The following is a 16,755-nucleotide window of genomic DNA, read 5'->3' as shown; positions in this document are numbered from 1 at the left end:
ATCTGGAGGTCTGCAGGTTGAAGACCACTGATGAAGGGATTGACAGGTGGAGAGTTCACTCGAGTATAAGCCGAGGTGGGGCATTTTCAACGCGAAAAGTCGTGCTGAAAAATTCGGCTTATACTCGAGTATATACGGTAAACTGATCTGGCAAAAAATGAACAGTTGGACTTAATCTTACGGGAAAAAACAAAACATTTCAACAGGATGCCAACAACATGGTGTAAACCCTGTCTGATTTAAGGATCATTAGGTAAATCTTGAGATTGAAAAGGAGCCCACAATAAAATGAAACAAATACTGGATTATCACACTTTCCAGGTTATTAAATCTCAGCTCAGAGGAAGTTCATTGTACTGTGCCCTCTTGTTACATGGCATAAAGTGAATTACTGATAAGGAATGTGGGTGACATAGGGGACAATGTTCTGTTTATCATCTTCTAGTAAGTGTTAATTATGAAAGCATGAGATACACATCTAATAAAGATGTATCAAGGCCATACAGGCAAACTGTAGATAAACTAGAGAAATGATTTATTTTATGAAGTTACTCAAAACAGAGTCTTTCTTTTAGACAAGTTTGCAACATCTCCAAAAACAGATAATATGCATACATTTTTCTGTGCCACCTGCTGAAGACTACCAGGAACATCCATCTCCTAATACATGATACAGTATATTAGGAGTGCCAATAGCTTCTGTTCTGAGAACATCTTGCAGTTTGGTGTCCTGCTAGAGCCAAGAAGTCCTAGCTGTGCTCACCTGTAAGGCTTCTTTCACACTGCCGGTAGCACACGGTAGTGTGACGGCCGGCAGGGGAGCCCGGGGTAAGAGTGGGAGTAAAATTACTGCATGTGCCATCTTTTTCTCCCACTGGTCCCGTAAAAAAATAAGGGTGCCCGACAGCCCCCATTATAGTAAATGGGAGCCGTTGTTGCCAGTCATGAGAACAGCCGTTAAAGTCACATACACACACACACAAAAAAATAAAATAAGAATAAGGGCCGTTCTCGACGGGGAGAAACAGCAGTGTGAAGAGGCCTATCCGAATAGGGTTTCTAACTGACATCACTCAGTCTTGAAGTGTTGTGAAGGGAATGTACAAGAGATAAGGCAAGTCACATTAACTCATGAAGATCCAGTCACTTGCTATTATACAGCTTGTGCTCAGCTTTACATAAATCTTCAGGTTTATCACATAAGCAATCACATTCACAGTTAAAGTGCTGCTAACAAAACCCATAGAAAATAAAGACAATCCGTATCCAGCAAGTCAATGGCTGTTGGAGACAAAGTGCAAAACAACTGCCATAGTATCATGTTCTAAAATAGTGCATATGACTTATAAGTGAGCTTGGACCAGTGTGAAGAAGCCAACTACGTACCCTATTATTTTAAATATAGGAGACGTCTGCAAGAGACAAATGGAAATTGCACTTGAACTTGCACTTGAAATTGTTGAATAAAAAAGGCTCTCAAAAAACTGTACATTCAAAAACCCATGAGGAAAAGGAGAAAGCTTTCTATTAAGGGGCTATTGCCACATTCCTTGGTGCTCGGTCTTTTCTACCTGTCCTGCTGCCCAGCAGAAGGTTCGGTCACTGGGTTTACAAACCCTGCGTATTCTGAGTTACCATTATCGTCCATCTCCGCACTCACAAAATCATTCTCCCACTCCAGCCCATTGGAGTCATCAGAGGCAGTGTGGCTTCCAGGTTTCTTAACACCGGATTTTAAAGCTGCTCGGAGGATGTCCTCTTCTGTTTTTGAGCGCTCTCTCATTGGGACAAACCTGTTTATTCCTAGGTAATGAAATGATTAAAACAAGGTGATTACATATACAGTAGCTTTCATTTTAAAGGAGTAGTGTAGTGAAAAATAACATAAGGAATAAGATGTCTGATCGCGGGGGAGCCCTCTGTGACCTCCGTGCAGCACCTGCATTCTGCTGGGGGACCGTTTTCCTTTAAGGAATTTGGAGTTAGACTCTTGACCAGACTGAAAAGTGGCTACAAACAACATATCTTATTGTAATGGACCTGTCCTGCATTACACAGACAAATCATTGATGTGAATGGGTACTATGTAATGGTTAACTTTCCCTGTGATGGTGCTGCAACAAAATGTAATACCTAAGGGCCTTTCACATTGCCCTATATATAAGGCCCAGCGAAAGCTAGGATCATTTAGCCTTAAAAATACCATAATTGCCAGACCTGTAACAAATGCAAGCACCCTCAGAGATCAGCAGATGCCAATTTTCACAGTCCAGTCTCCTGGAAATGAACTGTAGCAGTGGGTAAGCTTCAACCACACCTTACACGCAACTTTATCATTCAAAATGAAAGGGAGGACAAACTACTCTCCTCTCAGGTCTAAGGGTGCATTCACACCAGGATTTTGCAATACGGCTGCTGGATCCAGTGGGGAAATATAGAAACCGGCCACTGCCGTATCCCCCCCCAGCCGAACAGAGTAAGATAGTGATTCCAGTCGGCTCATTTTTAAACTGTATCTGGTTTTGTTGCCGGATCTGAATCCATTTCCCCACCGGATACGACAGCTGCATTACAAAATCATGGTGTGAATGCACCCTAATAGAGATGGGTCCCCTTTATGACATGCCATGGACAGAGACAACAATAGACAGGAGCTGTCTTAATGACTGAATGGAAAAGGTTTCTGGGCTTGTGCTGTAAACTTTGCATTTGACAGGGAGGCTGAGCTGTGAACATCTATTGGATTATATATCTAATGGAGTCAACTTTCACAGTAGTACTCATGTTTGTGATAAAACGACGGCTGGAAAAAGGTCTATACAGAACAGGAAGCTTACTTTTAGGCTTTGTGGTGAGAATTTTAGAATTTAAAATATAGACAGTAAAATGGGAAATTGGAGAAATTAGCATAATTCTAGATTTGACATTCGCTACAAGAGAAATGGTCATGCCAAAAAATGAGTTATTAATTCACATCTACAATATGATCTGTTCATTCCAGGGACATATGTTCCTGTTCTAGGAAGCCGTGGGGTCCAATTGGACAGACTTCCACCAGTCAGCTTGCAACTGCCCATCCTATGGATAGGTGATAACAAGCGGGGATGGAAGACCCCCGTTAACTGCTCATATAAAACTGACCATGCAGAAATAAATAGCTAGGTGAATCCCTGATTGTAGGACCACTACTTACCTTCTTCATCCTCCCACTCAAGGTCAAGGGATGTGTTGTCATCATTTCCACTTGTAGACTTTGTCCTAGTTGTAAGATCACAGCTACTCTCTGTGTTAGGAGTTAAAAGGTTTGCATCTGATGATAATCCTATTTGAAAGAAAATGCAGTGAGAGATTTTACACTGAAGCATATTGTCTTATTTAAATTGTCTTATTATAGAAAGGTTCTAGTTTTCCTGAAGACAGATGACATTTACATCACATTTATTACGAGAAAGATTTCTAACAAAGTACAAGTCATCTGCTGTTAGCACCAAATTATGAAATGATCGAACGGGGACCAAAACGGGGGTGAAAAAGTGCTGCCTTGCATTTTTTTAGCTCCGTTTTGGTCCCTGATCGATCATTTTCATAATTTAGCATAGTGTATTATCTATGTCCATATTCCTTTTTTCATCTATTACCTACCTGTTAACCACCTTGTGTGATTTTTCATTTTTCCCTTCTGTAATACTCACGTTCCATTAAACTTCTAACATGCTTCATTCATATATTTTACTCTAGGAGCACCACTAGTGGCTGTATCTGGTCACATGACTCCGCCCCTGGCAATGCGTGACTGGTTACCATTGAGCCGTGAATACTACAACTTTGAACTCCTCCCCATCGCTGCCACTATTGGCCGGACAGTGTCACGTGACCTCAGACTATGGCAACGTGTTTTTAGCAACCAATCCTCAAGCCCCGATCTTCTACGTGCGGCTGGAACAAGGATTCTACAACATTGTAGGATCGCTGACAGTGTTTATTTTCCTCGGACACGCATTGAACCTCGCTTTCACGTAGCACTACTGGTTCATGTGAACAGCGGACATGCTGTGACCTCTGGTTGTGAACAGTATGCTTTTAACCCCTTAAGGACTCAGCCCATTTTGGCCTTAAGGACTCAGACAATTTTATTTTTACGTTTTCATTTTTTCCTCCTCGCCTTCTAAAAATCATAACTCTTTTATATTTTCATCCACAGACTAGTATGAGGGCTTGTTTTTTGCGCGACCAGTTGTCCTTTGTAATGACATCACTCATATCATAAAATGTATGGCGCAACCAAAAAACACTATTTTTGTGGGGAAAAACGCAATTTTACTAATTTTGGAAGGTTTCGTTTTCACGCCGTACAATTTACGGTACAAATGACGTGTGTTCTTTATTCTGAGGGTCTACATACTTTTCTATTATTGTTGCGCTTAAAAAAAAATCACAAACTTTTTAGCCAAATTAGTACGTTTATAATCCCTTTATTTTGATGACCTCTAACTTTTTTATTTTTCCGTATAAGCGGCGGTATGGGGGCTCATTTTTTGCGCCATGATCTGTACTTTTTTTTTTATACCACATTTGCATATAAAAAACTTTTAATAATTTTATAATTTTTTTTAAATAAAATGTATTAAAAAAGTAGCAATTTGGGATTTTTTATACGGGATCATTAACATTTTATTTTAATAGTTCGGACATTTACGCACACGGCGATACCAAATATGTCTATAAAATAAATTTTTTACGCTTTTTGGGGGTAAAATAGGAAAAAACGGACGTTTTACTTTTTTATTGGGGGAGGGGATTTTTCACTTTTTTTAAACTTTTACATTTTTTTTTACACTTGAATAGTTCCCATAGGGGACTATTCATAGCAATACCATGATTGCTAATACTGATCTGTTCTATGTATAGGACATAGAACAGATCAGTGTTATCGGCTATCTTCTGCTCTGGTCTGCTCGATCTCAGACCAGAGCAGGAGACGCCGGAAGGAGGAAGGTGAGGGGACCTCCGTGCGGTGTTCTGAATGATCGGATCCCCGCAGCAGCGCTGCGGGCGATCCGATCATTCATTCAAATCGCGCACTGCCGCAGATGCCGGGATCTGTATTGATCCCGGCACCTGAGGGGTTAATGGCGGACGCCCGCAAGATCGCGGGCGTCGGCCATTGCCGGCGGGTCCCTGGCTGCGATCAGCAGCCGGGATCAGCCGCGCATGACACGGGCATCGCTCCGATGTCCGCGGTTATGCACAGGACGTAAATGTACGTCCTGGTGCGTTAAGTACCACCACACCAGGACATACATTTACGTCCTGCGTCCTTAAGGGGTTAAACTAATAATGTTATTTTTTTTTCCAGGCTATTTGTTATTTAATCTATTTATATTGGCTGGTGAGAAGTTTGTATGAATGTTTTTTGCAGTGAATATTGAGAAAGGGAGGTTTTTGTAACTCCGCCCATGTTATTTTGCCCTGGACTGTAGAAGACTGTCAGGGCATTCAACAATTATTATTGTCCTTCAGGCTGTACTCACACTGCTGTCTAAAGCAGGCATAGGCAACCTTTGGCATTGCTGATGTTTTGGATTACATTTCATTTCCCATGATGCTTTTGCAGCATTTTGGCTATAAGAGCATCATGGGAGATTTAGTCCAAAACATCTGCAGTGCCAAAGGTTGCCTATGCCTGGCCTAAAGCGTTTACTATGTATCCATGTGGAAATGCTCCCAAAGCATATATCAATTGGTATCCAACGGCCTGGCATGCATTTGTATACATTTCTTGCTAGATATAAAAGTTTCCACAGCGGTCTATGGGTGACACATGCAACTGTGATGTATGTAGTAAAATATATTGTGCATTTTGGTAATAGAAAAAAATACAGCGGAATCATAGCTGTGAGTCCACTGTATTTCTGAGGTGAACTCTCTCCTTACCCCTCTCACCAGTGACTGGGGCTGTAACGTATAAAGCACAAATACACAGCAGCAGTCAGTCGCAGAAGGTTGTAAGAGTACAGTCCTCATTGATACATGGCTATGACTATAAGGCCCTATTAAACTTGTGTTATCTGATCCAACAGTACAATGGAACTGTCAACATATAATACTGGCTTTAAATACAGCAGTGTGAAATGACAAACCCATCTTTACTATGTTCAGTTTTAAATGGACTGTCACCTCCAAATCCCCCCTAAAGTCATTATTAAATAGGTGCAAGATGCCGATTCTGAATATGTAATCTTTCTGCTTCTATTCACATGCATTCCCCCACTGTAAGCCTGCAAACTATGTACAGATGGATATATAAATATTAAAACTGTGTACTTACTGCTACTCCTGACCGCCTCATATTGGGATCTCACGTTCCGTAAGTAGGATTCGAAATCTTCTGCTACCGAGCTGATAAGTGACCAGAGTACAGGTATCAGTATATAAAGGAAATCACTATTACAAGTATCATTTGAATATGAACCTGTTTATGACTGTGCAGATTCCATAAGCAAGAATAGGGGATGGTCAATGTATTTCATTATAGGGGACTTAAATGCAACCCCAGACTCCATCATGACATTTAATTCTATATCCCATGTTTCTACTCTATAGGGAAGAGTTGGCCACACAACTGAAGAAGCAGCAAACAAATGAGTGCACCCATCTGTTCCTGTATCTACTGTTCACTATATTTAAGACTGCGCATGAGCAGCTAGATCACTCTTCTGCAGTTTTGGGACTTGGGCAGGGTCCATGTTCAAGTGATCCATGGTCAGACTCTCACCGGTCAAATGTTCACGTCAACCTTCTCATTAAAAGGGTTATGTGGGAGTATATGTCCTGATAATACAGTATAAATATACAAAATATAGTCTTCTGGTCCCAGAAATTCGGCATACATATTTTAAATAGTAGAAGGCATATAAATATATAAAGGTGCATAAGCAGGACAAAAGACAGACAGCACAACACGCACTTGAAACTATATATTATGCACACTTTTCAATATACAGGTGATAAGAAGCCATGTACTGCAGAGTTAGCACCTACAAGACACACCCAGGTATCAAGTAATCTAATGACAGCAAGAAACAGCTACTGCGGGTATATGAAGAGACTACAAGTGCCAAGATAACTGACTGTAGAAAATTACCTTTCTCCATTTTTAGCAGCTTGTGCTTTGTTCTTAATCCACTGTAATCGGTGTTGCTAAAAGAGAAAATGATATTGTAACAAATGCTGTGAAGTCAGTCTGCTGAAAACAGTGGAGCCTTGTATGTTTTGTGATACACTGTTTTGCTTTTGGTCTGTTCAAGATTTACTAAGATTTATTTTAGGAGATATCAAAACTACTACCCTCATCCATGAACATATGCCAACACACAGATATGAACAAATCGCTGGCCTTCATCCTATGAAAATCCCTGTCAGCTGGGTAACTGTGCGAGCTATACACTGAAATAGTAGGCTATGCTCACACATTTTTTATGCATACACAGAAAAACCATGAACAATGGACACACAGTGTTTTTAATAAGAAAATGCATCATAGTTCAAACGTTCATATATATTTTTTGAGTGTGCATTTGAAATACATTTATAGTATATAGCTTGGAAACACCTACCAAAATGCAGTCCAAAGTGTTAAAGGCTACACTGTTAACATCTGCAGCATACCCCCTTGTCACATGATCATACCTTTAGTAACACCATAAAATGTCACTATGTTCTCATAGCAAGTATAGATTTCATTTTCTGACTTCAGACCAGTTCAGAGAGAGCCTTTTAATAAATTTGGAAAATTATGAAGGTCTGAATGTACTGTAAGTCACGATCATCACATGACCACCTCGACATGACATACAGGTTTAATGGTGTTTTCAGAAAAGGCTCTCCAAAGGCCAAACATTTTCCAAGAAGTTGTGAGGGTTATGTACGCTTTCTAATTACTCAATATCCCAGGCGACCAATGCATTCCAGTTTGGCCATTGAGTCACACACGCTTGTGTTCCAAGTACCAGGCGGCTAAACAATTAAATAGTGGTAGAGATAACATAAGCTGTAATATTGGGGTTCACATCCCCTCACCTCCAAAATCTTTTTCTGCTTGGCTGCCCTGGCAGCTTCACGCTGTGCGGCATATATAGCCTCTTCTTCTAGTCTTAACTTCTTCTCCTGTAAGGCTAACTGCATATGAACAAAATAATAAGGGTTAACAAAAATCAGAACCTGTCTAGCTGCCCTGTCTATAGAAACAGAACATAGGAGAAAATAAAATACATGCAAACATAAAATGTAAAAGATTCTACTTACATCTGAAAACACATCAATACAAAATAAAAATCGCTGTATGTAAAGCTCCACTTTTTTATTAGCATTAGATCTCAAGCTAAAATGCAGTACCATTATAGTATTGTTGTCATAATGTTGTTTTACAGTATCTCACATAAGTGGGTCCACCCCTCACATCTTTATCAATATTTTATTATATCTTTTCATGTGACAACACTAGAGAAATAACACTCTGCTACAATGTAAAGTAGTGGGTGCACAGCCTGTATAAGGCTGGGTTCACACTACGTTTTGTCCCATACGGGAGCGCATACGGCAGGGGGGAGCTAAAATCTCGCGCTCCCGTATGTCACCGTATGCGCTCCCGTATGCCATTCATTTCAATGAGCCGACCGGAGTGAAACGTTCGGTCCGGTCGGCTCATTTTTGCGCCGTATGCGCTTTTACAACCGGACCTAAAACTGTGGTCAACCACGGTTTTAGGTCCGGTTGTAAAAGCGCATTCGGCGCAAAAATGAGCCGACCGGACCGAACGTTTCACTCCGGTCGGCTCATTGAAAAGAATGACATACGGGAGCGCATACGGTGACATACGGGAGCGCGAGATTTTAGCTCCCCCCTGCCGTATGCGCTCCCGTATGGGACAAAACTTAGTGTGAACCCAGCCTAACAGTGTTTAATGATCTGTCCTCCTAAAATAACACAGCTATTAATGTCTAAACCTTGGCAACAAACATGAGTACATCCCTAGATGAAAATGTCCAAACTGAGCTGAAAGTATTAAGATCAACTCGGCAACCTTTCCTCAGGACAGGTTTTGATACATCTCCCCCCGTAGTGCTTTTCAGGTCCTCAAGAGTTATCAGCCATGAGGTGCAATGTTGAACTTCCAGTAACCAGTATTCGGGTGGGTTCACACTACGATTTCACTCTACGGGACCCGGCCCCACTCTTATTCATTTGAATGAGCCGACCGGATTCAAACAGTGACTCCAGTTGGCTCATTTTCCCCCCGTATCTGGTTTTGTGACCAGACCTAAAATCGTAATATACTACGGTTTTAGGTCCGGTCACAAAACTGGATACGGGGGAAAAATGAGCCAACAGGAGTCACTGTTTGAATCCGGTCGGCTCATTCAAATGAATAAGAAGGGGTCTGGGTCTGGCTGGGGTACAGGAGCGCCTGGTCTCCCCATCCCCCAGACCGATCCGGCCGCCGTAGGCTGCAATCATGATGTGAATGCAGCCTTAGAGAGGGAGATAAAACCAAATGTAAAAAATATCTACTCCCCATTCACATCTGAGACCTTGTAACACTAACACATGACACCAAGGAGGGCAAATGGCTACCTGGGCACAATATGGAGACTTCCACTTAGGTCTATAACGTCCCTTTTATAAACTGATGCCCAAAACTGAACAGCATATTCCAGGTGAGGCCGTAACAATACTTTATAACGCAGTAGTATTATGTCCCTGTCCCATGAGTCTATGCCTGGTTTGATACACCACAATATCCTGCTGGCCTTAGAAGCAGCAGCCTGACATTGCATGCTATTCTGTAGTCTATGATCTACAAGTACACCCAGATCCTTCTTTACCATTGACTCTGCCAGTTTAAGCCCCCTCCCCCAAGACATAGGATAACATAGGTTATTAGTACCCAGATGGATAAATTTACATTTATCCACATTGAACCTAATTTCCCAAGTGAATGCCCAGACACTCAGTGTGTCATCTTGTAACTTATGCACATCATCCATAGACTATGGCCCTCATTTAGTAACCTAAAATCCGCTAGTTTTTGTCGGGCTTTTACAAGTTATTTTGGCGCATAGTGTCTGAGACTGTCTTAGACAGTGTGTGACAGTGTGCACCAGAAAAATCCACCTAACTCGACATTGTATTGTGAAAAGCCGAAAAAGGGGTGTGGTCTTCTACAAAAGGGGGGTGGCCGGACCAAAAAGGGGCTTGGTTTCACAACCCAACCTATTTACCATTGAAGTCAAAGAGAATGCTGTGAATGGATGGAAATTTCCACCTAGAAATAGGTGGTCAGAAAATTTTCCCCGACTTGTTAATCTGTGAATCCCCATAGTAAATATAGTTGAATCCTGCAAGTCGGAAACAACATTTAACACTAGTAAAAACCCAACACTCTTAATTAGGCCCTATATGGTGCTACAAAGCTTGGTGTCATCTGCAAAGACAGAAACAGAGCTGTTAATCCCATCTTCTACATCATTCATAAATAAGTAAAACAAAAGTGGGCCCAAAACTCAACACTGGGGTACCCATTAACAATCAGGGACCAATCAGAATATGAATAATTGACCACCACTCTCTGGGTACAGTCCTTAAGCCGGTTTTCCATCCAGTTACAAAACAGAATTAAGAAACCTAAAAACCTTAAATTTACATATCATAAGTCTATGAGGAACAGTGTCAAATGCCTTTGCAAAATCCAAACACACTATATCCACAGCCATCCCTCTGTCAAGGCTTCTACTCACATCTTCATAAAAACAAATTAGGTTGGTTTAAAAACTTCTATCCTTAGTAAACCCATGTTGGCTATCACTTATAATACTATTATCCCCTATGTATTCCTGTATGTAATCCCTTATAAGTCCTTCAAACAATTTACCCACAATGCACGTTAAAGGGGTATTCCGCCCCTAGACATCTTATCCCCTATCCAAAGGATAGGGGATAAGATGTCAGATCGCCGTGGTCCCGCTGCTGGGGACCCCCGCTGCGGCATCGCGCTATCATTACAGCACAGAGCGAGTTCGCTCTGTGCGTAATGACGGGCGATACGGGGGACGGAGCAGCGTGAAGTCATGGCTCCACCCCTCGTGACATCACGGCCCGTCCCCTTAATGCAAGTCTATGGGAGGGGGCGTGACGACCGCCACGCCCCCTCCCATAGACTTGTATTGAAAGGGGCGGGCCGTGACATCACAAGGGGCGGAGCCGTGACGTAACGATGCTCCGGCCCCTGTATCGCCCGTCATTACGTGCAGAGCGAACTCGCTCTGTGCTGTAATGATAGCGCGGTGCCGCAGCGGGGATCCCAGGGGTCCCCAGCAGCGGGACCGCGGCGATCTGACATCTTATCCCCTATCCTTTGGATAGGGGATAAGATGTCTAGGGGCGGAATACCCCTTTAAGCTTTCTGGTCTATAATTACCTGGGGAAGACCTAGAGCCCTTTTTAAAGAATGGTACCACATTAGTCGTGCATCAGTCCCTCGGCACAATACCAGACATCAGAGAATCTCTAAGTATTATGAAAAAATTTACAGAAATTATTGCACTTGGCTCTCTAAGAACTCTCGGGTGCAATCCATTTGGTCCTGGAGCTTTGCTTACATTTACTTTATTTAATTTACCTTGGACCATATCTACATTAAGCCAGTTCAGTACATTACATGATGTGTTACCCTCAATGGCCCAACCTGCGTCAGCTCCTCCCTCTTCCTTTCGTATATAAAGAACTAAAGAACCTATTCAGTAGCCTTGTCTTTCTTGATCCCCAGTGACTTCCTCCCCGTTATCAGTATTCAGGGGTCCTATATGCTCGGCCTGTTTTTTGCATTTATACACTGTTCAAAAATATAAAGGGAACACTTCAACACCACAATGTAACTCCAAGTCAATCACACTTCTGTGAAATCACACTGTCCACTCAGGAAGCAACACTGATTGGCAATCAATTTCACATGCTGTTGTGCAAATGGAACAGACAACAGGTGGAAATTATAAGCAATTAGCAAGAGACCCCCAATAAAGGAGTGGTTCTGCAGGTGGTGACCACAGACCACTTCTCGGTTCCTATGCTTCCTGGCTGATGTTTTGGTCACTTTTGAATGCTGGTGGTGCTTTCACTCTTGTGGTAGCATGAGACGGAGTCTACAACTCACACTAGTGGCTCAGGTAGTGCAGCTCATCCAGGATGGCACATCAATGTGAGCTGTGGCAAGAAGATTTGCTCTGTCTGTCAGTGTAGTGTCCAGAGCATCGAGGCACTACCAGGAGACAGGTCCATACATCAGGTGTGGAGGAGGCCGTAGGAGGGCAACAACCCAGCAGTAGGACCGCTACCTCCGCCTTTGTGCAAGGAGGAGCAGGGGGAGCATTGCCAGAGACCTGCAAAATGACCTCCAGCAGGCCACAAATGTGCATGTGTCCACTCAAACGGTCAGAAACAGACTTCATGAGGGTGGTATGAGGGCCAGACGTCCACGGGTGGGGGTTGTGCTTACAGCCCAAAACCATGCAGGATGTTTGGCATTTGCTAGAGTACACCAAGATTGGCAAATTCGCCACTGGCGCCCTGTGCTCTTCACATATGAAAGCAGGTTCACACTGAGCACATGGGACAGAAGTGACAGAGTCTGGAGATGCCGTGGAGAACGTTCTGCTGCCTGCAACATTCTCCAGCATGACCGGTTTGGGGTGGGTCAGTAATGGTGTGGGGTGGCATTTCTTTGGAGGGCTGCACAGCTCTCCATGTGCTTGCCAGAGGTAGCCTGACTGACATTAGGTACAGAGATGATATCATCAGACCCCTTGTGAGACCATATGCTGGTGCAGTTGCCCCTGGGTTCCTCCTAATGCAAGACAATGCTAGACCTCAGAGGAAGGCATTGATGCTATGGACTGGCCTGCTCGTTCCCTAGACCTGAATCCGATTGAGCACATCTGGGACATCACATCTCGCTGACTGTCCAGGGGGGGATAAACCTCCGCAGAATTAACGTGGAAGAGAGAATGGATTTGGGGAAAAATATCAGCCTAGAAGAAATAGAAATGGCTCTGAAATCCTTCCTCATAGCTCTGCCCTGGGGTAAGATGGTCTGGTAATCGACATTTATAAAAAATTCAGTGATCCCCTTTTATCATATCTTCTTGAGGTAATTAATGAATCCTTGGGTAGAGCAGAATTGTCCCCAACAATGGTGGAAGCCATTATTATTTTAATACCTAAAAAAGAGAAGGATAATTGGGACATTGATGCTTTTAGACCCATATCGCTTCTAAATACGGATCAAAAAATATTTGTGAAAATCTGGGCTAGGCAATTACAGCAGGTAATTAAACAACTTATAGAAAGAAAATAAATAAAGGAAAAAAAGGGATTTGTACCTGGAAGAAATATCTATAACAACATTATACAGATGTTTTTAAACATGAAGATGCCTGAGGACGGGAACCCCTGCTCCATCCTGTTTCTTGATGCACATTAGGCTAGGATCACCCTGCGGAATCTCTGGGCGGAGATTCCGCAGTGTGAATCTAGCCCAGAGATTCCGAGTGCGGCCAGCTAGGCGCTAGGACCGTGCGGACAATTGCAGTCTTCAATAGACTGCAATGTGTTCCGTGAATATTTCCGCCTGAAGAATGAGCAACGCCATTCTTCAGGTGGAGATTTCCAAGCAGATTTTCCATTCACAAATTCCCCTTCACAAATTCCGAAGTGTGAATTTGTGAACGGAAACCCATTCACTATACGGTACATTTTAGCAAGCGGAATTTCTGCCTGCAATTTCAAAGCCGAAATCGGACCCCTGGCACAGAGTTATTTGAGGGGTTTCGGTATCAATGGAAGAAATGAGAAAATTATGCTATACGCAGACGATGTGGTGCTATTCAATTCAGACCCGGTGAAGAAAATTGCTTAAATAATGGAATATGGGAGATAGTCTGGCTTCCAGATAAACTGGAGGAAATTGGGATTACTGATGTACAGTTGAGAGACAGGGGATGCCAGAAGAGGTACATGTTATCCAGGAAAATGAGTCCCTCGAATATTTAGGGATTAGAATATCCAAGAATATAGAGGATTATGCTCAACTGAATATTAGTCCATTGAGCCACAAAGGAAGGGCCAAAATACAGATATGGGAAAAACTGTCTATGAATATGGCAGAAATAATTCTTTTGATAAAGATTATTATTTTCCCTATGGTTTTGCATGTGTTGAGGGCAGCATTAATATGGTTGGGGGAACAATACTTTAAAAGAATGCAGGGTGATATTGATAGTTTATTATGGGATAGGAAACATACACGTATGAAGTACAGATTTCTGAGCCCACCTATGGAAAAAGGAGGTCTAGGAATACCAAGTTTACAACTGTATTTTATAGCCACAAAAACTGAATTTATGGGGAAAGAAAATGATTTAATATATAAGCGGCGGCGATGGGCGGGGCATTATCGGCAAGGTAATTGATGATACCGATAATGTCCAAAATCGCGATTATCGGCCGATAATATCGGCCAAACCGATAATCGGTCGATCCCTAAAATAGAGTATGGCGATTCACTGCTTATTGAGAATAAAAGGGAGTTTACACTATACTTTGGTATGGGATAATGGATATTTGCCAGAATTTATGAAATTAAAAGAGTACGTTAATTGGGGAAAAAATGGTATCACTAGAGTGAATAATTTAGTAGTAGATAAAAGAGTGGAATGCACTTAGTATGGAATATAATATTAAACAGAGTAGTAGTTTCCTACATACACAAGTGAGGAGTGCTTTTGAGAAAGATAAACAAAATCCCAGATGGGAAATACGGTATGCAGACATGAGTTAATGGACTATATATTCAGTTTACAGATTACATCAACTAAAGTTTGGGGAAAGGTATATAAAGGTCTGATAAAGGCCTCTCTGGACAGAATTGGGCCAAAAAGTAGACAAAATGGTCTCAGGTCGTCGGACAGATAGAAGTAGATGAATGGGGGGAGGCGTTTAAAAATTCTTCGCGCTCTTCTCTTAATATGAATCACAAAATCTCAATGATAAAAATTGCTCACAGGATCCCATATACACCTAGGTTCTTGTATAATATAGGGAAAAGATCAGATTCAAACTGCCCTAAATTCCAGACAGAAGAAGCAGATCTGATCCATATGGCCTGGGGATGCCCCATGATCAATAAGTTTTGGGTCAAGATATAAATAGCCAAGAGAAAACTTAGAACAAAAATAAGTTTTGATGTAAAATCAGCTATCCCAGGTATAGGATTAGTGGAGGGAGTTAGGAATTATGTTATATTAATAGTTTTTGGGATTGCAAGAACATTAATATTGAGAAGATGGTTTGCCCCAGAGGGTCCATCACAAAAGGAGTGGCTAAATGCAGTAGAAGATAAGGATCTATTTACTATAGAGGGAAGAAAGTTGGCCCTAAGATTGTAAATGAATGGAGTAAATGGGAGAAGATAACCCAGCTGGGTAATGGGGGGAGGAGGATTGGGGTTGATATGTCATTTTTTTGTCAATAAATGTATGTATTTATATATGGAAATAAAAATAAACATTTTAGAATATTAAAAACAAAAAAATACTATCGGTCCACTTCCCAATTTTCATTTATTTGTCTATTTTTCTCAAAACTAAGGGTGAATTTGATGCACAATTTATTTATTTGAAGTATGCCATAATTATTAGGATGAACATATCTTATTTTTCCGGTGCATAGATTCTGCAACATATCTGCAACCATACATACGAATGTAGTATGTACAAATATATGTACATGCTGCAGAGACAACCATGGCTTTTCAGCCAAAACCTGCCCTGTAAAGACATACCCTAATTCAGTTGAAGCCCTCTACTATATTTAGAATCAGACTACTTATATGGATTTTTCCATCACAGAAGGAATATCACTAGGATATGCTGCCACTTTCTGATCAGTAGGGGTCCAACTACCTGGACCTGCACAATTCTAGAAATGAAGGAGATGCAGGGCCAGTTTAGCACTGGGACACCATCATAGTTTTTCTTGCACAGTGGGGCACCAGGCGACCCAATGGAAACTATAGCACAGCCGCATTCAAGCTCCCATTCATCTTCCAGATAATATGCCATCATTTTCTGGGATAGGAAAACAATTTATATGAGATGTCCTGTTCTCATGATGAGAACAAAAATACAGTTTTGATAATTGTACTTAACATTTTTGCACTTAAAACATCATAAAAAAAAAAAAAAATGAAACTTGACATGATATGCAGATATGTTAAAGTTTTTGATCTGCCATGGTCTCAGTGCTGAGACCCCCACGATTGTTAGATATAGTCAGATGAAGCACACAGTAGCACACAATTAGTCATGTTGCAAGTACCAGCTTCTATAGACTATAATAAAGCATGGTCTCCTGCAATGAGCTCCAAGCAGAGAGTAAAATTCAATGCCGCATACTTCATCTGGCTGTACCTAGCCATCAGTGTTGTCTCTACACTAAGACCCTTAATAGTCTAAATTTTTGACATGCCTGCATGACATGTAAAAAGTTGCTGTAAACTGTATATTAAAAGCAATCTGTCAGCTCCAGATAATGTTCAGAGCTCAAGTGCCAAAGAAGGTGTGTTTGCTGCTTCCTCCTCCCTTGCCGACTCATGTCCTGCACGATTGATATACAGGGCTCAGTAAAGGCAGGGACTGTGGATGG

At 41.8% G+C, this 16,755-nt stretch overlaps 1 protein-coding gene across 2 annotated transcripts in view; it reads right to left on the bottom strand.

Annotated features, from left to right (window-relative positions):
• The window catches only part of AP1AR (adaptor related protein complex 1 associated regulatory protein), a 75,682-nt gene continuing 58,927 nt past the window's right edge, over positions 1–16,755 (bottom strand). The window contains exons 6-10 of one of the 2 annotated variants that reach the window (XM_056564779.1): positions 8,080–8,178; positions 7,145–7,200; positions 6,329–6,399; positions 3,194–3,322; positions 1–1,803 (exon numbers count right to left, since the gene is read on the bottom strand). In XM_056564779.1, the coding sequence (XP_056420754.1) occupies positions 1,568–1,803; positions 3,194–3,322; positions 6,329–6,399; positions 7,145–7,200; positions 8,080–8,178 (591 nt within the window). In that variant the 3' untranslated portion in view covers positions 1–1,567. The remainder of the gene's footprint in view (positions 1,804–3,193; positions 3,323–6,328; positions 6,400–7,144; positions 7,201–8,079; positions 8,179–16,755) is intronic. The other variant, XM_056564790.1, reaches the window with a different exon arrangement.

The sequence above is a fragment of the Hyla sarda genome, chromosome 1 (genome assembly GCF_029499605.1).
Source record: "Hyla sarda isolate aHylSar1 chromosome 1, aHylSar1.hap1, whole genome shotgun sequence".
Taxonomy (NCBI): domain Eukaryota; kingdom Metazoa; phylum Chordata; class Amphibia; order Anura; family Hylidae; genus Hyla; species Hyla sarda.
Note: the sequence above shows the minus strand (reverse complement) of the source record. Positions and strands in the feature narration are given on the sequence as shown.